The sequence below is a fragment of the Electrophorus electricus genome, chromosome 11 (genome assembly GCF_013358815.1).
Source record: "Electrophorus electricus isolate fEleEle1 chromosome 11, fEleEle1.pri, whole genome shotgun sequence".
NCBI classification, from domain to species: domain Eukaryota; kingdom Metazoa; phylum Chordata; class Actinopteri; order Gymnotiformes; family Gymnotidae; genus Electrophorus; species Electrophorus electricus.
The window spans coordinates 18,684,727-18,709,148 of NC_049545.1; the positions used below are offsets into that span (position 1 = coordinate 18,684,727).

The 24,422-nt window shown below is 46.6% G+C and overlaps 3 protein-coding genes across 11 annotated transcripts in view; 2 read left to right on the plus strand and 1 right to left on the minus strand.

Moving 5' to 3' along the window:
- sobpa (sine oculis binding protein homolog (Drosophila) a) overlaps nucleotides 1–9,319 on the plus strand; it is a 38,680-nt gene extending 29,361 nt beyond the window's left edge. For all 6 annotated transcript variants that reach the window (XM_035531455.1, XM_035531456.1, XM_035531459.1 and 3 more), the window contains 2 exons: nucleotides 1–1,442; nucleotides 1,663–9,319. The exon at nucleotides 1–1,442 is cut by the window's left edge and continues 652 nt beyond it. In XM_035531455.1, coding sequence (XP_035387348.1) covers nucleotides 1–1,400 — 1,400 coding nt within the window. In that variant the 3' untranslated portion in view covers nucleotides 1,401–1,442; nucleotides 1,663–9,319. The remainder of the gene's footprint in view (nucleotides 1,443–1,662) is intronic.
- Nucleotides 9,320–9,511: 192 nt separating this feature from the next.
- On the plus strand, nucleotides 9,512–13,426 carry slc66a3 (solute carrier family 66 member 3). Its single transcript, XM_027008187.2, has 7 exons — nucleotides 9,512–9,790; nucleotides 10,388–10,470; nucleotides 10,849–10,918; nucleotides 11,451–11,508; nucleotides 11,731–11,851; nucleotides 11,957–11,998; nucleotides 12,255–13,426. The coding sequence occupies exons 1-7, from the start codon at nucleotides 9,645–9,647 to the stop codon at nucleotides 12,344–12,346; spliced, it is 612 nt and encodes a 203-aa protein (XP_026863988.2). The 5' UTR covers nucleotides 9,512–9,644; the 3' UTR covers nucleotides 12,347–13,426.
- Nucleotides 13,427–14,073: 647 nt separating this feature from the next.
- rock2a (rho-associated, coiled-coil containing protein kinase 2a) overlaps nucleotides 14,074–24,422 on the minus strand; it is a 34,404-nt gene continuing 24,055 nt past the window's right edge. The window contains exons 19-32 of one of the 4 annotated variants that reach the window (XM_027008217.2): nucleotides 23,980–24,164; nucleotides 23,764–23,833; nucleotides 23,409–23,512; nucleotides 22,946–23,132; nucleotides 22,258–22,354; nucleotides 21,936–22,030; nucleotides 21,517–21,708; nucleotides 20,499–20,667; nucleotides 19,950–20,020; nucleotides 19,734–19,822; nucleotides 19,210–19,288; nucleotides 18,714–18,975; nucleotides 18,202–18,415; nucleotides 14,074–15,572 (exon numbers count right to left, since the gene is read on the minus strand). In XM_027008217.2, coding sequence (XP_026864018.2) covers nucleotides 15,569–15,572; nucleotides 18,202–18,415; nucleotides 18,714–18,975; nucleotides 19,210–19,288; nucleotides 19,734–19,822; nucleotides 19,950–20,020; nucleotides 20,499–20,667; nucleotides 21,517–21,708; nucleotides 21,936–22,030; nucleotides 22,258–22,354; nucleotides 22,946–23,132; nucleotides 23,409–23,512; nucleotides 23,764–23,833; nucleotides 23,980–24,164 — 1,818 coding nt within the window. In that variant the 3' untranslated portion in view covers nucleotides 14,074–15,568. Of the gene's footprint in view, nucleotides 15,573–15,684; nucleotides 16,094–16,889; nucleotides 17,709–18,201; nucleotides 18,416–18,713; nucleotides 18,976–19,209; nucleotides 19,289–19,733; nucleotides 19,823–19,949; nucleotides 20,021–20,498; nucleotides 20,668–21,516; nucleotides 21,709–21,935; nucleotides 22,031–22,257; nucleotides 22,355–22,945; nucleotides 23,133–23,408; nucleotides 23,513–23,763; nucleotides 23,834–23,979; nucleotides 24,165–24,422 lie in introns of those variants that run through there. The other 3 variants (XM_027008216.2, XM_027008213.2, XM_027008214.2) reach the window with 3 other exon arrangements.

Sequence of the window (24,422 nt, forward strand, 5' to 3'; positions counted from 1 at the left end):
GTCCTATGCACCGGCCACTCCTCTCCCCCCACATGCACCCCTCCTCCACCTCCAGTCTGCCGGGTAACCCGCCTGGCATGATGCCCCCTCACCCAGGTACCCACATGCCCGGACTCCCCTTCCCTCCGGTCAACATCATGCCAGCTGGGCCCATTCCAGTGCCACCCATGATGAACTTTGGCATGCCATCTCTCGCACCCTTAGTGCCACCTCCAATGCTCTTGGTGCCCTACCCTGTAATCGTGCCATTACCGGTGCCAATACCCATCCCTGTGCCCATCCCAGTAGGCCCAAAGACGTCAGGCGATCGCCCGGGGAATGATGGCACGCTTCCAGAAGTTTGTGGCGAGCACAGCGACTCCCAGGATTCCGCCTTCTCTCCTGATTTATCCAGGGGGGAGGGCGGCACTCACAAGCAGGCTCCCTCCAACTCAGCTGCGCTTTCGCCCGGCATGTCCGGCCAGACGGAACGGGGCAGGACGAGTGTCGTGGACCTCACCGTCAAAATGGAAAGTTCCGGTAGCACAAGTTCCAGTTTGTCGCATTCAGGATCTCCTACAGACACACCAGCAAACGGGATCATCGATTTAACGACAAATCGTCGGTCACGGCAACAGCTAGTGATACAGAGGGCGGTGCCATGTGTGCAGGTGAAATCAGAACCTGACCTGACTCCACCCACAGGGCTGACTGTCTCACGATTGGGTGATTGTGAAGCGAGTGGGAGGGACTCGTGCAGCACAGGGGCAACAGAGGACATTCAAAGAGACAGAGAGAGGGAGACAAAAAGCCCATTGGACAGTGTTGCACTGCCCTGTGCAGACCCATCCTTTTGCAGTGTCACGCCCCCACTATCTCAACCAATCACGTGCGCCCTTTCCGCTCCCCCAACCAGTATCTCGATAGCGAAAACAGAGCCAGGAACCGCCACGCCTTGTAATGTGATCGTCAACGGCGGCTGCAGCGCCCAGCCGCCGGATCCCTCGATCCGGACCCTGCTTCCGGAACAGCGCCTCCCCGCGGAACCGTGCCGCAGGCCGTCCGCGCTCTGCGACGAGCCGATCGAGGCCGAGGACCTGAAGGAAAACAGCTTCTCGGCCCCCGAGAGGGAGGCGTCGGGGAAGAGGGCCCCGTGCGACCAGGTGAGCACCCCAGGGGCCGCCGGCAACGACAAGACCCAGGAGGCGGAGGATGCGTCGTCGGAGGCTGACCACGCCTACGCCCTGCCCCACGTGCCCAAGCCGGGCTGCGTCATCCAGCCCGTGCCCAAACCAGCAGAAAAGACGGTGGCGGGCATTCTCCCGTGCAGCCTGGCCCCTCCCCTGACGGCGGGGGGCGGGGCGGAGCTGGAGCCCCCGCTGAAGAGGAGGTGCTTGCGGATCCGCAACCAGAACAAGTGAAGGGCGGGAGAGGGAGAACGACAGGCAGAGGGAAACCCACAGGTCAGTAACGTTGTTGTCAGGATAAGCGACGACATTTAGTAGATATAATAATGGAGTCGGTAAATGTGGAATGTCGGATAAGTTTAAAATTAAACAAGCGCTGTGGCTTTTGCCTCCAGACTGTGCCAGTGTCATTAGCTAGAGTTATTAGTGCATTGGCAGTGTAAACATCTCTCTTAAGTGATTTATGGTATGTCTGAATGTCTTTCTCTTCCTATAGCCCCCACCACCCTCGACAGATGCTTACATCTCACCAAAGGGACGAGCAGCACAGGACCGCAGCCGATACAATGAGTCCACCATAGCTCCAGAAGCCCATTAGTCAACGTGTCAAACAGTCCCTCAACACCCATAAATATCCGTAAAAGACACCCACCCACACACACACACACACACACACACACACACACACACACAAAACACATTCACACATCCACACTTGCACCGGTCATATGAATGACTGCAGTTTCCGCTAAGCTTGTCTCAGCGCCAACAGACCCCGCAAATTCCTCCGTGGGACAGAATCTGGATCAGCTGCGACCTCTGACCTTTGAACTCTGGTCCTTTTCCGACTCTCTCTCAGCCTCTTCGTTAGCGGTGGGGTTTTCTCTGCCGGTCACGTCCCTTTTAGGTTCCCAGCCTGATTTGTTGTCTTCATGTCCACAGGGAGATGGCTCCCCCTACAGGGATGGTGCAGCACTACAGTGCTGAGGACTGCAATGTACATAAAGAGCTGTGACGGGGACAAAAATGTGGGCCTCAGGCCAAACATCAATCATGAGAGGTCCACTGGACTGCCAGTCAAACATGCCCACAAATGACAGACGTGACTGGTTCCTGAACATGCCCTCACAGTACCCAATCAGTGAAAAGATCTGCCATTCAGCTGTGCCCATGAAAAACAGACAGGATAAGTTTAGCCTCTTTTTTTCTCTTTGTGTGTGTGTGTGTGTGTGTGTGTGTGTGTGTGTGTGTGTGTGTGTGTGTGTCATTGTTCAAGCAGGTCTAGTTTTGACTATGGGAGGCCTGAATTGTTCGTGCCTCTATGTGTGTTCTCAGGCAGACCCCTGGAACACGGCAGTCTCACATACCCACAAGCCCTTTATACTGACAGTGCCAAGAAAGTAACAAAAGAACGTTGCTTATGGTCAAGTCTCTGGCTTTTTCCCGCCGTCTTTCCGTTTTCTATTTTCTGTTTCTTCTCCATGCCTCTTTTTTCTTCTTCTATCTGTTTTCTTTGGCGGCACCGGCAAGACACCCAGAAATCCTCCTTCACGTGCTTTCTGGCCGCAGAAAACTCGAGAAAATACGAGGGACAGGACGTCTCCCAGATGGTCTGAAATAACCAGAAAAAGAGACAGGAGGGTGACAGGGGAACTTGAGACTCTGCTGAAACAAATCTCACGCAGAAGAAAAATAAAAAGTGAGGACCACGGCCCTAATGGAGGGCCGTATTTATGGACTGTTTGTGGGTTCCCTACCAATTCTGGGGGTGCCGGAACAGAAGGATACGCAGTGGAAAATTCACTTGCTCTTACGGGCACTGGAACGACAGGGTGGACACGCTGCATGGTATCACTCCAACTCCGGCACTGTCAAAATGACCGACTGCTCGGCCGCCTTTGGCTAGAGGGAACCTTTAGTCCCCGCCTCCTATCCGAACCCACTGGTGTTAATGTCAAATGCACACTCCGGTCATCGTTTCATGCTGTCCACATGAGATGTGCTGTACTTTGTCCACCAACACTAAGGTTTTCAGTTCGAGCAAACTACATTAGGATAGCCCTACCAAGTACAAATCTCTCAGAAATTCCGTTCAGTCAAATCAAACTCTCAGAACAGTCACTCATATGGTTAAACACTACAGCATGTTGGCTTAAATGGGTTTTTGACATCTGTGCTACTTAACCATACATTTTCGATGTTTCAGCAAAGTCCATTAGCGCGGCTGTAAATAATATTGGTTTCTGTCTGGCTCAGGTCAGATGGCTATGGACTCCATTCGCCACTAGCTGGTTTATGGCTCGTTTCGGAAGAGATCACAGCACTGGGAACAGCCCATCTCAGGCCAAGCTCAGGGATGAGGAAGCACGCATGTCAGGTCCGGCTCTCGGCTTGAAATGATTGGATTTGCGGATTAGACATGGCGCTGTTTGAAGCGCTTACCGCATCTGTGTACACACGTGGTTCAAGTAAGACGTGTTACTGTTAGGTATGACTGCTGTTTAGAGTTGAAGGAACAGATCAGCTACATCTTAAATCAGATCTGACTCCTTGTCTAAATAAATATAAGATGTGGTGAACGTTAGCAGACAACATTGCAGGCCCTGGCCAGCTTAATAGGAGAGAACTGAGGGAGTGTAGCTCCAAGCCTCTGTGTGTGCATGTGCGTGTGTGTGTGTGTGTGTGTGTGAGAGAGAGAGAGAGAGAGAGAGAGAGAGAGCAAGAGCAATATGGAGATGGCTTGCCAAAAACCTGCAGCTTCTTGGGTTCATTTTGTATTCCAAGCTCATTGCAAAGAAAATGTAAGATGGGTTTTTTTGTTTTTTTTAAAGGGTACACCAAAATGTGCGTACCAACTGGGGGCATTGTAAAACATGACACTGTGTCACAAAGTAAAAGGCGTTATTCAGAAATGGTCGCCACAACTCTGTGCAGTCAAACCAGACTAGTCCCTCATGTTGAATCATTTCAGATTCACTCAAGAGCTCAAGTTCCTGAAAACAGAAAACGGCTCAGTGTTTGCGTTCTAGGTGGCCGTTCCCCACACACACACACACTCTCTCTCTCTCTCTCTCTCTCTCTCTCTCTCTCTCTCTCTCTCTCTCTCAATATGTTCTCCTCTGAGTTCCATTTTTGGTTTAGTCTCTTACTACCACTGACTGAAATCTCCCCACACTTTTCACTTCTGTTCTTCATCTCTCTCTCCCCCCTCCCTTTATCGCTCTCTTTCTCCACCATATGGCAGTCTTCTGTCACTTCCCTCATGAGTCCTGAACTGAAGAATGCAATTTCCTCATCTTTTCTTCGCACTGGTGAGAGCATGACCCAAGGTCCCCCGCGCGCCAAGCGTTATGCGTCTGCCGCACCTTCTCTTTCATCGCTCATTTTGGAGGGAGTTTTTTATACAGCTTCTGCTGTCTCACCAAAAGCAGACATGCTGAGGACGTGAGCTAGAAATCGGAGTCTCACACACACACACACACACACACACACAGAGTCCTTACCACAATCCCACCCTCGCAGGATGTGAATTGTAAGTTGGGCAACATTATATATATAGGAATACTATTGAGGCCAAAGGTTTACATGCAACCAAGCTAAAGATTTTCAGACGTCACGACTCCACACGTTTCACGTTACTATACGCAGCCTGTGTTAAGTCAATTAGGGTATGAATTTTATTTCCATAAGGTGTAGTTTCAGTTTCACAGCGAAGAGGCAGATTTCTGTGAAATTTTATTAACGATATATAAGATTTTCATTGGGTCAAAAACGTTTATATGAACTTTGACAGTATCGGCTGGCATTGCCTTTTAATTCCATAACTTGAGTCAAATTCTGCGGGTAGTCCTTAAGCTTCTGACAAAACTTTGCCAGGACATTTGCCTGTTGCTTTCTAACAGCATGGCTGTAACTGATCCTCTTTGCCTCGCCATTCTCCTTCATGTCTGTCCAGAGGTTTTTAGTGGGAATCGGGTCGGTGCTGTGTGATGGCTACTCCAGTACTTCAACGGTGATTCTGAATGGTTCGTCTTTCCCTTTTGTCGCCATCATCATCTCAGCTTTGGAGGAATGCTTTTAGGATCGCTGTCCTGCTGGAAGACCCACTTGTGACAAATTTCTGGCTGATGCCTTGAAGTGCTGCTTCAGTATTCCAAGAGACTCCTCCTCTTTCTTGATGTCGTCCCTTTTCTGAAGTGCGCCAGTCCGTTTTCCAGGAAAGCACCCCACGAGAGGAAGCCGTGGCCCCTGCCACGCTTCACAACTGGCGTGGTGTTTTTTGGATCAAAAGCCTCGCCCTTTTTGCTCCGTACGTAACTAATCATTATGGCCGAGCAGTTCGATTTTTGTGTTTTTTGAGAAGACTCCTTCATAAGGTGGGAGATTTTTCCTGGTCATCGCCTGCAAAGTTTTGTCTGGCTTTTTTATTCTGGTCTTCATGTACGGGTCTCCTGGTGCATGCAGAATCTTTGATACCTAGTGCCTCCAAACTCCTTCACCAGTTCCTTAGATATTTTACGGTTCAGTTGAACCTTTCGGTCTAAAGTTCTTTCCTTCCTTGGAGTTCATTCTTGCCTCCTTCCTGAATGCTGCAGCATCTATTTGGTCTCAAAATGTTTATATTTGTGCAGTTGTTTGTGGCATCTAAGAATTAAGAGACACTATCTATAGTGGTTTGCCCTAAATTACATTGCAAATTAACTCTTAGTTATGCATATTATGGTGTGAAAAATATATATCCTAATTGAATTCCAAAGAAGTGTATGATTACATTAAATGTGTGGAGATGTAAAAAAAAAATTTATGAGTTTGAATGACCTAAGCCTTGGTGTATGTAAGCTGTTGGCCTCTAGTGTGTGTGTGTGTGTGTGTGTGTGCGTGCGTGTGTGTGTGCGTGTGTTTACATGAACACATTTATGCCAGCCTAACAGGTGGTGTTGCACCCTAAACCAACTCAACTATTGGGATTTGTCGAGAACAGCCAGGAAGAGGGTTTGGTGTCACGTTCACTAGTATATATCCGGATCTTTAAACACACACACACGCATGCACACAACTGTATGTGGGACATTGTGCCCTTGGTTGGCTGAATGGATTGTAATATTCTGTTTCAGCCTGTATATGGGATGGGCGTGCGTTCCCTCTCTGATCTCATATCCTCTTCCAGTCAAACCACTCCCACACATCTTTGCGACTGCTGAAGTCATCAGCACGCGAGGTCGCTAGGCCAGGGGACTTGATGACTCGTCTGGACGCCCGCGACACGAAGGGTTAGAAATTGGATCCTCGAGACATGAGAACACAAACACAAACAGTGTCCACACGCATGCGGTTTCTGCTTCACGCAGCGTGACTGATGTGCGCAGTAATGGAAGAGCTGACTTTGGACAACCTAAAAGAAGTGTTCCCTAAATTTCCCACTTATTTCTAAAGACATTCACAATTTTATCTTGGTAGGGATCTGAGCAATATTGGTTTAGAACTGTGTCTTCAATGGGCTCTGCGCTAATGAGACAGTAGGTTTTTTATCCAAACTCAGCAGCTGTATCCCCGTCAAGATTTTTGCGTTTTTTTTTAAGCAGGCCCTGTCAAAGTCTATTTTTTCCTAATTGACCAGCCCAGATGGAAAGGATTCAGTGCTAACTAGTTAGTTCATTAATCAGCTCTCCATATTAAGTTAATTTGGGGTTACTGTAGAACTGATGAGAACATACACTGAATTGGAATTGACTTGAGGCTTATACGACCAAACTGTCCAGTTTACATGCCTCTTATATCCTAATGCCAATGTAAAGGTTAATTTTTGCAGTGTAATTTCCATTAGTCAAAGTATCATTAAAAAAAAAACTAAGATCAGGTGTTTGAGGCGTGAATTCTCCCAGAAGTCGGTATGGCCGCAGGGCAAAAACATCCACGTACTAGGACGCTGTATATCATGAGCACAATGGCAGTGATTAAGAGTCTGTGGAGCTTGTGTGGCATTGCAACGTGTCCCAGGTCTCAAGAGGATTAAGTGTTTCAGCGCGAGCGTGTCTGATTCTCTCAATCAGCCAGTTTCCCTTCCTAAAGACAGAGGCACCCAAACACTCTCCGATAACACAGAAATCTCTGAGAACCTGAAATATCGTTTCTTAGGCCCCACTTTGTGTGTGTGTGTGTGTGTTTGAGTGTGTGTGTGTGTGTGTGTGACCTTGCTGTTGTAACTGGAGTTGGGTAGATTCAGTCGGACCAATATAGCTCTGAAACCGAACCCTGCTGTAGTGTCTATGAGTCCATACAGACAAGACAATGACACCAGCACAAAAAATGCATGTGTCTGTGTGAGTGTGTGTGAGTGTGTGTATGTGTTTCATGGCCGACGATGGTGTCCTTGATAGCAGTGCAAAGTGATGCAGCGGGGGGGGTGGCATTGAGGAAAGATTTGTTGCACTGTGGGTTACCACAAATCTACCACCAGTAACAAACAGACCAAAGTGTTACATAAACTCCTTTTGTTGCTTTGTTAGAAACCACTTAAATTATTCTTCCGAGGGTAGCGAGCTTGTAACCATCTTAGTGACCATTGGAAGAATTAGTGAAAACGAAAGTGCTCAAAATCTGTAACATACAAAAGTGCTGTTGTGCTTAGAAGCTAGAACTGCATGACGTATGCCAACACGCTTGCCACAGGATATTCCAAATCCACTCCTGGAGCACCACAGCACCGCAGTTTAGGGTTTGCCTGATTTAAAACGGCTGGTTTTGTTAACATGGGTCTGCTTGATCACAAGCCACTGGTGGCAGCAGGGAAAAGTTAATTGCAGTACTGTGGTCCTCCAGTGGAACTGTGACAGTACCGTGTTCATTGCCTCCATAAGAGGGCGCCGAACTCACCCACGACAGAACGGAGGTTACGGAGAAGCCATGAAAAGTTTATGATTTGTGCAAACACTTGTCGTCTGCCAATGCAATACTTTATTTCAAATGTGCATATGAGCCAGAAGTGAGATTTTTTCAGCTGCCAAAGTGTCAGTCAGATCAGAATTGCACAGGCAACTGCTGGGAGCAGAATAACACTCGGGTTTTTTTTGGCCAAAATTATTCAGGCTAAAGTGCAGGAAAGCCACTCTATAATCCTGCTGCGAGGAAGGCTGAGAGCACACACACACACACACACACACACACAAAATAACTATAACTGCTCTTCAGGACTCAGTTATGCTGTCCTGGCAAAACATACCCAGAAGAGTAGTTCCCTTTTATCCCTTCTCTGATGCCATGGTGGATATTTGAGCAAGAGAGACCTGCGTATTCATAATGCACAGACCTGCACAAAACTGCACTGTCCTGTCCTGAGTGACCAGGCCTGGCTGCGTTATCCTCTTCCACTCACTGTCTTAACATGAGTAGGTCTTGGATGCAAGATTTCATAAAGTCGATCTACACCGGACGGATACGAATTACCCACAACCACAAATATGCAATGACTGACTCTTAACTTTTACAGCACTCCTTGTGAGACAGACGTTTGTTGGGGAGGGAGGGGGGAGGGGATCAGATTAAAATGAGAAGAGTAAATCGCAATTTTTAACGTTTTAATGTTAAAACATTTTTGAAAGGTGAAAAGCTGCCTTAACTCTTTGCTTGTGTGCTCCAGCTCCCGCTGTGAACAAAACCCCCACTTTCTACAAAACAAACAAAAAAACACGACTCTATCATGCTAGCGCTGATGTATATATGCTTTTTTGTGACTTGTATGATTCTTGGTATTTTGCTTCATCTACACGTTCGCCCGCCCTCCTTCCCGCTCCCCTGTAAATCTACCCTGTCGTGGTTTCTCTGTATTTGCAGAACGTTTTATAGTATTATTTATTAATGACAAGTGTTTGCATTCGCAAATAAAGAGAGAACGTGGCTCTTTGAACAGGGTAGCCAGCGACAGCGAAGCTGTACACTGAAGAAGAAGAAGAAGGCCAAGCCTACGCCTATTGTTTCCTTTTCTAAATGAAGTGAGGAAACAGCAAGAATAATAATGAAAATGATAAACTTGTCTTTTTATTATGGAATTGTTATAAAACTTGTTGCCAAGATTGCTTTAAAAATGTATCTCCTTTTTTGTCTTGTAACAGTATTTGTTTTACCCGGTGAACCGAATAAATAGGTGAACACACACATTTTATCTCTCTCTGGCGTGGTTTTCATTGAAGTGAAAAGTTATTTTTGTTCTATTTTGTTGCGTTCGGCTTTCTTCCCAGATCTATACCGTATGGGTCGGTTTTCAGTCATCGGCTTATCTGAAAAAACAAATCTGGCAACCCGCAGCATCGGGCGTTACGCTACAGCGCGAGATGTGTGCGGAAGTGAAACTTCCCCGTGTCACCGCGCGCTTCACGTTCCCTGCCCAGGCTTCGTCCACGAGCTGGCGAGAGGGCGTCTCGCATTCCGCGTTTCCCCAGGGCTGCAGGTTGGTCGCGAGAAGCTCGAGGAGATCCGTTCAGGATGGACCGCGACTCCGTGCTGCACTTCGCCAACTTCAGCACGCTCTTCGCGTGCATGGTGCTCAAGTTTCCGCAGATACTCGTGCTGATGCGCGCGAGGTCCACTGCGGGCGTTAGCGTGAACGGTCTCCTCTTAGAACTAGTGGGGTAAGTCGCGGGCGGCGGTTAAAGGCGATTTGTGTGACCGTGCCGCCCGCCCTACCGACATTTGCGTCGCCAGACAGCACAACGGTACGATTCTGGTCGTAAGAAATCGCTGACAGGCGGGAATAATGAATGACTAGCGGTGGGAAGAAGTAGCTACTGAAAACATTTTGTTTTTCCTGACGAGAACTCCACAGCGGGTGCATATTGTGTATGAACTTGCTACCTGGAGCAGGTGAAGAAAGTTTAACTATTAGCAACTTGCAAACCGTAATTTTGAACATGAAAATCTGGCCCTGGAGGAAATCTGATAGGATGTGAAGAATCGTTACTCCGTCGTGGGAATGTAACTACGGGTAGCAAGCAAAAGAACCAAAGGGGCGATGCAAAAGCGATTTGATCAATGTAATAATTTCAACCTGTTTTGCACCACTGGTTATGATATGTTTTGAATTTAAAAAAATATAGGAAGTATGCAAGTATAGCAAGATGCCACAGAACTTCCTGTTTCGGGGTTCAGACGTGCACCTAACTTAAGCACAAGTGTGAGAGTAACCCCCTTTGAACGTTGCTGTCGTGGTTTCATACGCACCTCTGCAGGTTCATAGTGTTCATCTCCTACCAGATTTACTATGATTACCCTCCGCCAACATACCTGGAGTATCCCATCCTCATTGCACAAGGTGAGATGTGTGCTGTACAAGAGCCCAGACCATACCTTGAAAGTTCCCTGTAATGCTGTTTATTCATTATTAAACGAAAAATTAAACAAAATGCACATGTATCACAGTTGTACAGTTTATGAAACCAAACAGTAAATATTCTTTTAATTAAGCTATAGTAAGTTGTATTTAGCTAGCTCTTCTAGCAGCCCAATAGAAACTCTTGTGTTCACCTAAACTTGTTCGAGAATGAAACAAATGCGACAGATTCAAGTTTTGTGACCTTTTGTTACTTTTGCTATGGAGTAGAGTGTGATGTCACTTCTCTGACTGTCCTGCAGTTGGAGGTCATTGTGTGTTTTTTTTTTTTTTGTTTGTTTGTTTCAATCTCATTTACAGATGTCATCTTGCTGCTTCTGATTCTGCACTACAATGGAAACATGAAGCAGAGCATCATCTATGCAGCAGTGTATCCTTATACACACACACACAGACCTTGCTTTAGCCTAAGCTTGCTCTTCTTGTGGCCATAAAAACCCATAAAGATACATTGCTTGGCTGCATTGTGAGAGAATCTGGTTGGTGGAAATGAAATCGCTTTCACGTTATGGCTTTGCTAGGCAGCCATATGCTTGCGGTTATCGGATAATCGGACATCAGCACGCACAGGCTAAACTGGACCTCACCACTGGAACGCCACAAAAATGCAAAGCAGATCGTGAGCCTGATGCTGTGTGTGGAGACTGTGGATTGGTCAGTAAGAATTAATCAGGGTGTGGGAAATCGTTGTACAGAATGAAGTCCAGCTTCAATGACACACCGATATTCATAAAGGCTTTCAGTCCGTACTCGAGTAAAAGCAGTAGAAGTTGAGTAGCAAATTAACTGCACGAGCAATTACCAAAGTACAGGAACTGAAGTATGTTTAATCAGTTAGTCCACCACGGGTGTGACTAACATTATTCTGACCGTGTCTTGACTTCTTAACTGGATCAAATCAGGTTCGTCGGTGGCTGGAAACTCCTCACCATTGAAAAATGGGTTATTGACCTAGCCATGGTGAGAACATCTCTCATGTGTTTTTGCCCAAATGTCTCTCTATACATCTGGATTCCACCATACGGTTCCATCTACGTAGTATAAGTTTCAGGAGGAGTGTCCTTAAAAGGCGGATTATATATGAAAAGCGTGGCAACCCTGGGGTGCGGTTAGTCATCATAGGGTCATTACGAGTGTTGTTCTTCAGTCTGATCTCCCTCTCTTCTGGGTCGGGGGCTCCAGAGCCTGTGCACGTTGATCAGTGCCAGTAGTAAGCTGGCCCAGCTGCGGTGTCTGTGGGCAACTAAAGACTCCTCACGGGTCAGCACCCTCACCTGGGCCCTGGCCACTTACACATGCCTGGGTATGTCAGTATCACGTGCACCCCTCCCTACGAATCTGCACACGTGTATAGATTTTTTGGGAAACGCTGCATCTGCTTAACCTATCTCCGTGTGGTTTTCCTCAGCAAGGATCTTCACCACCGTGGTGACAACCGGAGATACGCAGGGTGAGTCAGACCATTGGTTCACGTGCGTATACACGCGTCAGTCCCACCGTGTGCTTCCTGCCCGTAACAAAAACATTAGGAAGGACATTAAAAAGAAGTCCTGGCATGTTTCAATGCATTAAGGACCTTTTCAGGGAATGACTTTTATCCTTTCATTGGCGATGTGCTTGTTGTCGGGAGCATCATGTGCAATAGGCATCCCGTTGTTTTATTTATTCTTTCCCCTGAACTTGTTTCTCCTGTCTTTTGTATTCAGTTCTTATCCGTTTTGTGGCCATGACGATTCTGAACTTGTGGGTAATGGCCACAGTGATGTACTACAAACCCAGTACCAAAAAAAAGGACTGAAGCGCTCTGCCTCAGAGTTGACGTCACTTCCTGCGACACGGGACCGTCTGGATTTCTTCTGTGTTCTGACCAGAACTTTGTCCACAGGGTAGTTTTCATGGGAACGGCAACGCTGCACAGGTTATCCAAGATGGGAGGATGTGTCGAAGCAGGATTCTCTTTAGCCCAAAGTTAGGCTTGTCTCTCTTCCTAGTGGGCAGTCTTGACTTTCGTCTTGCGTCATCAGGCTATGCGAGAAATCCTGCTTTAGGAAACGGTTTTACAAAAGCACTTAACTATGCAGTGTTTTGCGTCTCCTGTGGGGAAGCTGTGTCCATCCGATGTAGCTTTTTATGTCTATGAAGGACCAAAAATGTATTGGACAAACATCTACCCAACATTGATTGACTTACTTATATATAGAAATTCTTACTAAGGTTCCTGCTAAGATTTCTTAATATTGAATTCGAGTTTATAGACTCAGGGTTCATGTTTATTCTGTCTCAGATTGTTTGTGTTTCTGCTCAACTTTCCCTTGTTTTGTATAGCAGTTATAGTATAACTCTATATTGTAATACATAACGCTCCATTACTTCTGTCACTGGATGTTAAGTTTTTTGTTCTAAATTCCAAGTCTAACCGTAAATATATTGAAATCGTGACAATTACCATAAACGTTACCACAGCAATAGTTGTAATAAGGAATCTGTTTTGTATGGGGTATATATATGAATTTTACTGATTTTATTAGAAGTGGTCACACATTTTCTAAAAATTGTTACATCGTAAAGTAAACTTAAAAGTCCCTTAAGTAGATCATTCCTGATGGCAGCTGTTGGGTTAAAAGTCAGTGGGAGACTGATGAGTATTCTGTAGTCAACAGAAGAATTTTCACTTAAATGTTCCCAAATAATTTACTTTGTAGATGAGCCAGCAATATTCACTGTAAAGTTTTGTCTTCAAATGCTATATTGTAGACAAATGTGATGGTTTACCTTACTTTTGTGTTGCACATAGGACAATACAACACTTCAAAAGGTATTTGTACAGAGACTGTTTACATTTGCAAAGATTTGCAGAATAAATGTTTCCTTCTTGCTGTCTGAGCTTTAAACATTCATGCTAAACTGTGCTTCAGGATTTAGCCTAAACAGTATACCAAAGCAGTGTACTCATACATTACCAAATCAAACTCCTGACACCAACTGACTTTGGAATTAACCAGGCAGTAACTTTCGTCTTGGTCTGCTGTAGCCTACCTGGGATTTGGAGGCCATTTTCCAAACATCTACTGTTTGTGACATCTTTTGTCTGTAAAGTCTCTAAATACTTTTTTTTTTTTTAAACAAAGCATGTGTTTAAAAAGTGCATGCCCTTTTAAAGAATTATTCCCTGTTAAATCAGGCAAAAACAGTATATTGGCAGTTTTCCTTCATTCAGCCAAGATGGCACACATTTTTGGTCAAAGCCAGCTTCCAGTACACCCGTGCCAATGATGTGCTCTTAATGCCTTGGTTCAGGTTTGGAGGTGGGCTTAGAGCAAACTTGTGGAATGGAGTTGTGTTCCGGATGGGAAAAGTGTGTATAGTGTAGAGCACTGGGCGATTTAACGTTTTACTTTACATATAGGCAATGTCTGGTCAGAGGATTTCAGAGTCGATCTGAGTCAGCTCTGCATTTACATTAAATCCTCTACCCACACTTACAGGTTAGAAGTCATCAATTCTACGAGAAAGACAGGAGACATATTTATATTAAAACTTTACTTCTTTAACTACATTCACAGCTATATATTTCATTTAACAGATTACATTTTATTGTTTACAAAAATAAGCAAATGTTATACAGGATATTCAAACCACAAAGGCTACATAAGGGTCTTGTTCTACTGCCAAACGATACAGCATTGTAAAACATGCAAACCTGGACCTGGCACTTTAAGATGAAAAGTGTGCAGGCCAGCATAAATAAAAGACGTGACTTATGATGCTGTGACAAATATACGGTGTATAGTTTTATATAAATCGTGCCATAAACGAGCTCTGTAAAAGAACAGTAAAAGCAAAAACATTCACAGCACAGCTACACTGCCCAAGTCGCACAGCATGCGTGCACGCACGTGCACACACAGACACACACACATACACGCACACACACAGCCCTCAATGGAACTTGGTAGAAAAATACTGGGATCACGTCAAATCAAAAACATAACTGGAGGCGACTACACGTACGTATATAACGGATTTCACATAGTTCGTTTCTCTTCATCTGAACTCGAGGTGAATCAGACACTTCTGGCTAAAGCAACAGCGCAATTCTTGCTTAATGGAAGGAGGTCCAGAGGTGGTGGTGGTGGAACAACCAGGGAAAGTGTTCATTTTGCCACTTTAGTGTCTCATTGAGCAAGTTTATGAAGCTCACCTTCCTAATGAATCAGATCTAGAAATGCATAGTTTTCCCCCTGCTAGAGCATCCGAAAGGCCTGGATAACTCTTCACGCCTTTATGGAACCCACATCTTCCAAAAACACTGGCGCTCAACTCGGTTCTGCGTGTAAAGGGCGGTTTAACGGCTCGCCCCGCGCGCGGCTCAACCCTGCGTCTCGGTGGTAGCCAGGCCATGGGATTTGTGGGTGGAGGCATGTGCGGCAGGGTGAACGTGAAGAGAACACCGGCTCCGCAAGTCTACACCAGCTCGTGAGGCTAAATATGCCCTCAGATTCGGAGAGAGATGCACAGAGACACTACACCACCACCACCACCACCGTGCAGCCAGGTACAGTTGGTCCGCCTCACCTGCCTGAGGACGAGGTCCGCTGTGAGTGAGGAGTGCATGTACTCGAACACACACGATGAAACCCAAAACAGACCAGAACAGCAACCAGCCTGCTAACATGACTCGAAGAAGCCCCACAGCGATGTCCCAAGTATGTGCTTTGCATTCTGGGTCAGGATGGAGAAGGGCCATGGGAATTGGGAGGGGAGGGATGAGGTTGGGAAAGAAGAGTCTTCCTGCAGTTCTTGGTGGACTTCGGAAAAGCTCTTGATGTGGTGGTGAGGGAAGGAAGCTAGAGACATCCCTATTACCAACACGGTCAAGAAACAGGCACTCGTGCCTGTCTCCTTCTCCCTAGTTTGGATTTGGGAAACACTGTAAAACATTATGACCAAGGTCTTTAGTTGCTATGACGAGAGGAGACCCCACATCAGCATGTAGTTACACCACATTCCCAAAGTGAGGTTAGCTGAAGATGTGGAGGGGGGGGGGGGGGGGGGGGGAGAGAGAGAGAGAGAGAGCGAGAGAGAGACAGAGAGAGAGAGAGAGAGAGAGAGACAGACAGACAGACACAAAGAGAATGTTAGTGTCACCACATTTTAATATCATCCCACAAGCAAAAGAAGCCACTCATATTGAACACATCACTACGACATACCATGCACACACTATTGCTCAGTCAGACCACACACACCCACACCCACCCACCATTAAGCAAGCTTTTATTGCATGAGGTAACAAAACTAAAATAAATTTCAACTCTTTCAATATTTTTTTTGTTTTTACAGTACATTGACAATTGTCTATCTAGTAGTAAACAGATTTGTAAACTCGATAAATAAAAAGTTGGTAAACAAAAACACAAAAGAAAATGTAAAAAAAACAAAAACAAACAAACAAAAAAAACCCCACAAAACACAGGCGAGTCATTTTTTCAGGCGGCCAGCAGAGTCTTCTCGTTTCATACTGGGAGATCCTGAGCTTGGGGTGCTGGGGTGAGAAGGTTAAAAGCCAAAGGTCAAAAAGCAGGCAGAGTGAAAGGAAAGCCAAATACCCACTTCTCAAACATTCTCTCCTTCATTAGTGCACAATAAAATTGCAGAATGCACAGATTAGATGCGATGCAATGTAAATGGATTGCACCTTGCCCCTAGAAAGTAATTCAAATACAACTTCCATGAAGGTCAGAAGAGAAAGAGAGGATATTTGGGATGGATCAGCAGGGTCTACTGATTTTTTCCCAAGTTTTCCCGAATGGGAACAATGGTCACTTCTACCCCCAAATGCAAACAGAGAAACAGGTTTTGCTCCAGTAGTAAATGCAACCCACTGCACGCACACACGCACACACACACACACACACACACACACACTCTTTTCGCCGGCAGTTACCCTGTTTCGGCCCCCCGCATGCTGCTTAGACATTAAATTCACCGCCAATATCAACACCGTCGATCTCATCCAACGCCCAATACAAGTCCTCATGGCCCACATCTAGAACCCTGCAATATAGGGAGCTTGGTTTAGGCCACAGAGGATTCCCCCTCATCCTGAACCTCCAGAGGCAAACGCAAGGTTTTGTATCTGGATTTGAAAAGATCTGAAAGTCCTTTAGAATTCCTGCTGGTGAATAGAAAAGCTTTTTGGTAAATAAATTTGATATTTACAGGCTGTGAAAACACATTCTTAAAATAAAAAATATTGTTACAAAAGCTAGAGTTAATGCAAGGTGTGTGTGTGTGTGTGTGTGTGTGTGTGTGTGTGTGTGTGTGTGTGTGTGTGTGTATACACATACATACATACATACATACATACACACACAGACACACAAATATATATGTAAGTGTAATTTTAGAAGCACCTCAGTGCTGTAGTGCATAGTTTTTGCTACATAGCCTTCCAATGAACTATTTTAATATCCAGGCTTCAATCCCAAGGTACAAATACGTGTTTCATCAAGTTGAGGATGACGGATTAAAGTTGAAGCGACTCTGGTTTGTTAGTGGCAATAAGCATGCCATGGATACAGCGTTCCCAGCAGACTACGAGAGCAGCATTGAAACAGTAAATCAAGTGTGATATGAACTGGCGCTAAACGTGCCATATATTGATCCTCGTCAACATATGGAAGATATCTTGCAGGTGAAAAGTGCTCTCCAAGATGCTCTCGCTGCGAGATTCAAACACACGGGAACAGGTGCCTCACGAAGCAGGTGACTTCTCTCAGGGTCCAGAGAGCTTCGGTTCCGGTCCGTTTCGAACCAGCGTTGCAGTGTGCGGGTTCTAGTGCTACGCGGAGATGTGTCAAGTTCTCGTCCGGCCCGTTCAGCCAGTCACGAACTGGGGGCTGAAGCTGGCTGAGGTGCATGGTTTGAGGACCTCCTCCTTCCTGTCCATGTGGTCTTTGTGGCACTTGATCTGACACCGCCGGCACTCCAGGGCTAAGGGGGGCTTGAACATGCTCCACAGGGGCTTGGTGCAGGCCTCACAGTTCGTGGGGAAGTGGTAGAGAGTGGGCATAAACTCATGACCTTTGTGGTAGACGTAGGTGAATTTCTCCCTGCCTGGTGGGGGTGCTGTAGACTCCTTAGAGTTGCGAAAAGCCCTGTGTGTCATACAGAGTGGCACTACATAACCGGTACCGAATTGATCCCAAGTCTTAACAGCTGTTACTCTATTGCTCAGCATGTGCATTTAGTTGATTGGTTAATAACTACAGAATCCCTTACACCCCACCCCCCCACCCCCAATACACACATGTGGCTAAAAACAAAGAAAAGCCAGCACAGGCAAGTTAGCATGATGCTAACTGTTCCCCAATAGCCTTCACTAGCCTGGTTAATTTTGCTTCATTCGCTGTATCATTGCTTGCCAGTATGAACGAGCGCAAAACCTCGTTATCCCGTATTCTATACGTTAGCGTGATCACCAAGCTTGTTTTTTTTTCCATTAAAAAGTAACGAACCAACGGGAGCCACTCATGACCTGGGAGACAGACCTGGATCAGCAGTCAGCGCACTGCCTTGTTTACAAGAAAAGACCTTCGACAGCGAGGCACTGTGGGCCCAAGGTTGACCCTGTCGGCAGGTCCTCCTCACCTGGGTTTACTGGCTGGCAGCTGTCGGCTGGGTCTCCTCATGGACTGGCTAGCCTGTACTTTGATGGGCACGCGTGGGGACGAGCGGTGGCTCGCCTCCGGCCCGGGAGGTTTCTTGGGGATCTTCTTGACGAGCCGGCTGACCCACTTCTGCTGCTCCTCCTGCGAGGCGGCCAGCAGTAGCAGGTTCTTGGCTGTAGACACGTCGTAGTTCACTGGGGAACAGGGAGAACACACGTAAAAAAAATCTAATGAAAAAGAACCACCAAGCAGATCACTAAGCATCAGAAAGGCTCGTCTCTCCTCAGTCCCGAAGCCCCGAAGCCCCGAAGCCCCGAAGAACGCCAAATCCTCACACATCTGGCCTTGGTTTACATGGCCTTCAGTGCAAGTAGACACAAAATGCGTAGTGGTACAAAAATCTCCATCGCTCCCAGATCCATGCTCTAGTTTATTGCCTTTTAAGCCAAAACCCAGCTAACTGACCAGACTGGCCCACACCCCCGAGCTCACCTCTGCACGGCGCGATCACCTCCTCCTTCCTGTCCATGTGGTCCTTGTGGCATTTGATATGGCATCTGCGGCACTCCAGGGCAGGTGGGGGCTTGAACATGTTCCACAGGGGCTTGGTGCAGGCTTCGCAGTTGGTGGGGAAGTGGTAGAGGGTGGGGATGAACTCGTGGCCCTTGTGGCAGATGTAGCTGGACTTGTCCCCCATGGGCATTGGCTCCAGCTCCTGCTCTTTCTTGCTCTCGCCCTCGTTAGCGTACAGGATCTGGAGAGGTGGGTTGGGAGGCAGGATCAGGGGTGGGGTTGGCAGCAGGTGCACATAGCACAATCAATAACAGGTTGATTATGAAGGACCTGAGAGTAGTCAGAGAATGCCAACTCTACATGCTGGCCATACAAGTTCCATTATACATTTTATTAATGTTGCACTAATGTTAGTTATTAAGCGGACAAAGATGGTTTTAGAGTTTAGGCAGTAACGGGTGTTCTGCTGCAATACCTGAAATATCCGGGGAATCTCCTTAGCGTCGGCACGGTACACGTCTGTCTGTGTGACGGAACGAACATGGAAGAGTTTACTGTGGAAAGAGAAAAGCAAAAAAACGTGAGAATGAAATGAAGCCAAAATCGGCATGTTTTCACACTCCTCTCTATGCCAGCATGGCACTCCGAGACGATTCACTTTCTTTTAACTCATCCCAGGTCCCGGCTTGGTTCAGGTGCACTGGGAGATGAGGTAGAAGCAAACAGGTGAAAACTGTCTAGTCTCCACCAGGGATGGACTGGGAAACCATATGAAGTAAACATGATGCAGAAACAAAAATGTCTGCACACCATGTACAAGAGTGATGTCAGCAAGGTAAAATGTTCACATCAGTGTCCAAACCAGGGCCAGTCCTGGGCATCCATGAACCTTCATTCTTGAGCTACACGCTTCAGGTGTCCATAATCAGGACTCACTGGAACGCTGCACTGGTCTAAACGTGGGAGTCTATGAGGAGCTGTGGTGCAGATCTCACTCACTCTATATCCAACACCATGTACGGGTTCGAGTGCTCCTTGTCCTGCTCGCTGTTGTAGAAGAGGATCTTCTTACTGCTCACCACCACGTACTACAGGAAAGAAATTAGCCTAGCATCAGCGCTGGGTCTGCCACCTGTCCAATCACTGGCTGCTCATGGTCTTCCAGGAAGTGGATATGAAGCAAAAGTGTGGGGGTGGGAGGTGGGGAGAGTGCACCTTTCTCTCCCAGCCGAAGCGTTTGGTGTTGTTCCGTACCGGAAGGGACAGCCAGCCCTCTAACCTGGTTTCTGTGCACAGACAGGAATTGTTTTTAGGTTCATTTGAGTTTCCCAACATCCCGGCCTCTAAACATGGAAAGGCATAAGTTGATGCAACAAAGTTCGGTCAGTACGAAACATCACTCTGAAGTACACGCATTTCACCTGCGCAGAGGTTAAGGGTCATAGGTCAGAGGGAGGAGCTGGCTGAGATGGTGTGTGGAGAGGGTAAGGAGGACAGACCTTCAGGAAAAGGGGGTGGGGGGGTGGGGGATGACAAAAAAACAAAAAAAAAAGGCAGAGGGGGCAAAGGAAGGAAGAAAACGAAGAACTGCAGGAGGAACAGCTCTGTAGTGCAGACAGGAAGAAAAAAACAATGAAGGAAGACCACAGTGAGCGAGGCTGAATAAGTACAAACGCCATACAACTCATGAACCTAAGACATATAAACAAAAAGAAGAAGAAGAAGAAGAATCACAGCTCGTAGGGTAGGGTTGTGAAGAAGAACCTGGCAACGACTCGTCCGTGTCGAAATCTGGGCCGCTGCCCACGCTGGCCGAGTCCAGGGAGTGGACGTTGAGGGTGTTGAGGAGGCTCCGCAGCTGCTCGATGTCACTGTCCTTGCTGTCCAGTGCCATCTGAAGCTCGACCCGCATCACCGATTCGTCGGCCAGTTGCTGCGGGAGAAGCAAAAAAACGAGCAAACGAGAACGACAAAAAAAAAAAAAAAGTCATTTCTTTTAATGAGTCAAATTTCTCTCGCCTAGTATTCTGCTAATACTTTGAGCTGCTTTTATTTAGCCTATTGCTAAACACTAACTTTCTCTACTCGAAAGGTTGTTTGGTTGTAAAAGGTGAGGTATTATTAGTGTTGTACGGTGATTAGTGTGAGGTTATTAGTGTTCTGGAAGCTGGTTAGTGTGAGGCCGTTTCTAGGGCCGTGTGCTAGTTTGAAAATGTGTTAACATGGTAGTTAGTATGGGGTCTTAACATTTTGTAGTGGATACAGTGGTGCTTAGTGCTGCAAGGTGATTAGTGTATCAGGACTCTGCCCTGGTTAGTGTGAAGTATTCGTTCTCCGTGTAGGTTAGTGTGTGTTTTGTGTTGTGAAGAGAGTGAGGTTGTATTTGTGCTCTGTGGTAGTTATTATGAGATTGCATTAGCACTGTGGTACAATTAGCGCTCTGTGGCGGTTAGTATGTCTTAGAACTGATGATTGATTTGAGGGGTTAATGCTACGTAGTGACGGCGGGTTTTTATTAGTTCTGCGTAATATTTGGTTAAACTAGCAGTGGTGTGAGGTTGTGTTAGCACTGAGTGGTGATTAGTATCAGGTTGTGGTGTGAGGACTCTGGTGGGTAGTGTGATGCACTAGTGCTGCATGGCAATCAGTGTGAGGCTGCGTTAGCGGTGCGCGGTGATTAGTGTGAGGCTGCGTTAGTGGTGTGCGGTGATTAGTGTGAGGCTGCGTTGGTGGTGCGCGGTGATTAGTGTGAGGCTGCTTTAGCGGCGCGCGGTGGCCGTACCGCCTGCATGTCGTTGATCTCTCGCTGGTACTTGATGATGGTGCTGTTGAGTTTCTCCTTTTCAGAGCGCAACTCCAGCTGCAGCTTCCTGTTCTCCTTCTCCTTCCTCTTCACGTCCGTGTCGTTTCCACGGCGACTGCCACCACCACGAACCTCCTTCCTGTTCATGATCTCGGCCAGCTTGTTCACAGCCTGAGACACACGCATAGGAGTCAACAGATGAGACACACCTAGCTAAAAAAAGTTCTGAACAATAAAACTGACAAAGAAAACAGATCTCAAATAAACACCATTCCAAAATGATAATGGCTAAATACAATTTTTCTAAACTAACGCAACACAAAGAAACCTTCTGTACATGTCCAAAGGTCATATCTGAACCAAGTACTGTGTTCCCCACTGGGCTTGCCATAGCGCACCTGTGTTTTGAGGGTCCTCTCTGACTGCAGCTGCTTCTCATACGCCTGCTTCATCTGCGTGATGGACAGCTCACCGTCCTTCAGCTTTTGCAGTTCTGAAACCCAAAACACATTCGGATGGTAGGCCTCGATCTCAGCGCCTCGACACACATCACGGCATGTTCGATGTGACACGTCAACGCACCGCTCAGAAATCAGTCAGCTGCCGGAATACGGGTCACCAAAGAAGAAGCGCGCTTCAATATTTTTTCCATCCTACGGCCATGGTAGCGGCTGGCGCTATTTTATATTACAACGGGAAGCGTATGGAGAAAAATCTCACCATCCTGAGCATCCTTCAGACGGTTGTTCAGCTCCTCTTTCTCATTGGCCAGGTTAGCCACATCACTCGTGAGCGTGCGGTTTGCTTCCTCCAACTGCTTGTGCACACACCCACATGTACACGTGCACACATACAGATGTGCGTGCATGCACGCACACACACCCACACAAAGCCACAGGTTTACATATGCAACACACAGACAGTGTTAAGAATGCTTCTCTCTGCAGTGCCTGCTAAGATAACATTTACATTTAGGGTATTGCGCTGATGCCAAAGTTATGACTGAGTACAACTTGAGCAATTGAGGGTTAAGGGCCTTGCTCAGGGGCACAACAGTGGCAACTTAGCAGCGGTGGGGCTTGAACCAGCAACCCTCCGATTACAAGTCAAGTATATTAAATCACTGAGCTATCACTGCCCTGCATTTCATTTTGTTTGGGGGGAAAGGAACTCTTATATAAAAAAATAAAAATAAATAAATTTTAAAAAAAAAGGAACTTTTTGGATACGAGTATCAGAGTGTTAGTTTCATGTGCCAGTCTGAACACACACAAAGCTCATTTCTGATGTTCTACTGCACATGCATTTCCCACTCTTCTAGCTCACTTGATCATAGCATAGCACCTTCTATGTTCTCAGCTCATCTACAGTTCCGGTCCCATCCCCGTCCGCGTTGGGCGTTACTCACAGAGCTGATTGTGGTGTCCTTCTCGGAGAGCTCCTGCTTGTGCCTTGCCATCATCTCCTTGATCTCCAGCTCCTTCATGATCTTCTCCTTCTCCAGGTCGGAATACTGCTCCTCAGCGATGGAGCGTGCTAGCTGCTCAGAGTCCGCCTTCGTCAGGGTGATCTCCAGCTGAGCGGCCAAGGAGTCCCTGTGGCACAAGACACACTCAGACCCAGACGTACTACCTACACAAACGTGCACGAGCACTGAACGTGTGCCCCACAGTATCTCCATTATCCTCATGACCAGTTTTACCTTCCTAATAATTATAGCAACATTCGTCTTATTGTAAATGTTACACACATACACACAAAAGTTACATTACACATGCACGTTCATACAACACACACACTCCTCCCATGCAGCCTCTCTCTCTCTCTCTCACACACACACACACACACACACACACACACACACAGTTCACCTCTCCTCTTGCAAGTCCTGAAGATTCTGCTGCATATCTTTGTATAGCTTATTTTTCTCCTCACACTCTTCCTTCAGCTCTCGCACTTGAGTCTTGTATAGCGTCTATATACACACACACAAAAAGCGAGGGAAAGTTTGTAATGCCCCTTATATCCAGATATTTGCTTAAACTCTAATTCAACATGGTTATGATGCTTGGATTAAAAATCTATTTCTATTCAAATAAATGACTGTCAAGTAAAAGGTCAGCTTGAGGAGTAGCACCCTACAGGCGGAGGTCGAGCTCAGTAAGAAAGCACCCCTTCCAGTCAGTCTGACACATTAAGTGCAGTTAAGCAGCAAAACAGTCTTACTGAGAAATACTGCTCAGCTTCCAACTGGTCCTGAAGCTCCTTCATCTGACCATCAGAGTCCTGACGCTCTCTGAGAGAGAGAGAGAGAAAAAAATGTATAAAACATACATGAAAATGAATAAAACATGTACAGCAGATCAACTTCTGCTACTCTTCCCAGGAGCTGATATCCTGACCGCCGCCCCCTGGTGGCAGGTGCGCGGTGTGGCTGCTCACTTGCGCAGTTCCACGTTCTGCTTCTCCAGGCTCCGTCTCATGTCCAGCAGGTGGTTGATCTCCTGCTTGAGCTGCTTCTCTGACGTGCGCAGCATGCTGAGCTGTTGGCCCTGCATCTTCAGGTCGTTCTGCATCAGGCTACGTTTCTGCACCTCCTGCTCGATCTTCAGGGACAGGTTCTTCACCTGGGACACCAGAACCAAGGACGCTACTCTCATGCCGACACATGGACATCATAAATTCATAAAATGTGGACTGCTGGTGCATTTTACTGTTTGTGTGATATATGGTTCCATGGTATTTTGACCTCACTTGTATATGATATTAGCGATGTCCCCACAGCTCTGCAAAGAATACCACTTGAACTAACAATATTTGGTCACACATGCAAGTAGTCATCAAAATTCTGCACACGCACCAATTTAGCCACATTTATTTAAAAG

Coding starts and splice junctions, on each gene's coding strand:
- slc66a3 (XM_027008187.2), top strand. CDS start 9,645: ATGGACCGCGACTCCGTGCTGCACTTCGCCAACTTCAGCACGCTCTTC. Junction 10,919..11,450: donor AGCATCATCTATGCAGCAGT/GTATCCTTATAC, acceptor GGATCAAATCAG/GTTCGTCGGTGGCTGGAAAC. Junction 11,999..12,254: donor GACAACCGGAGATACGCAGG/GTGAGTCAGACC, acceptor TTTTGTATTCAG/TTCTTATCCGTTTTGTGGCC.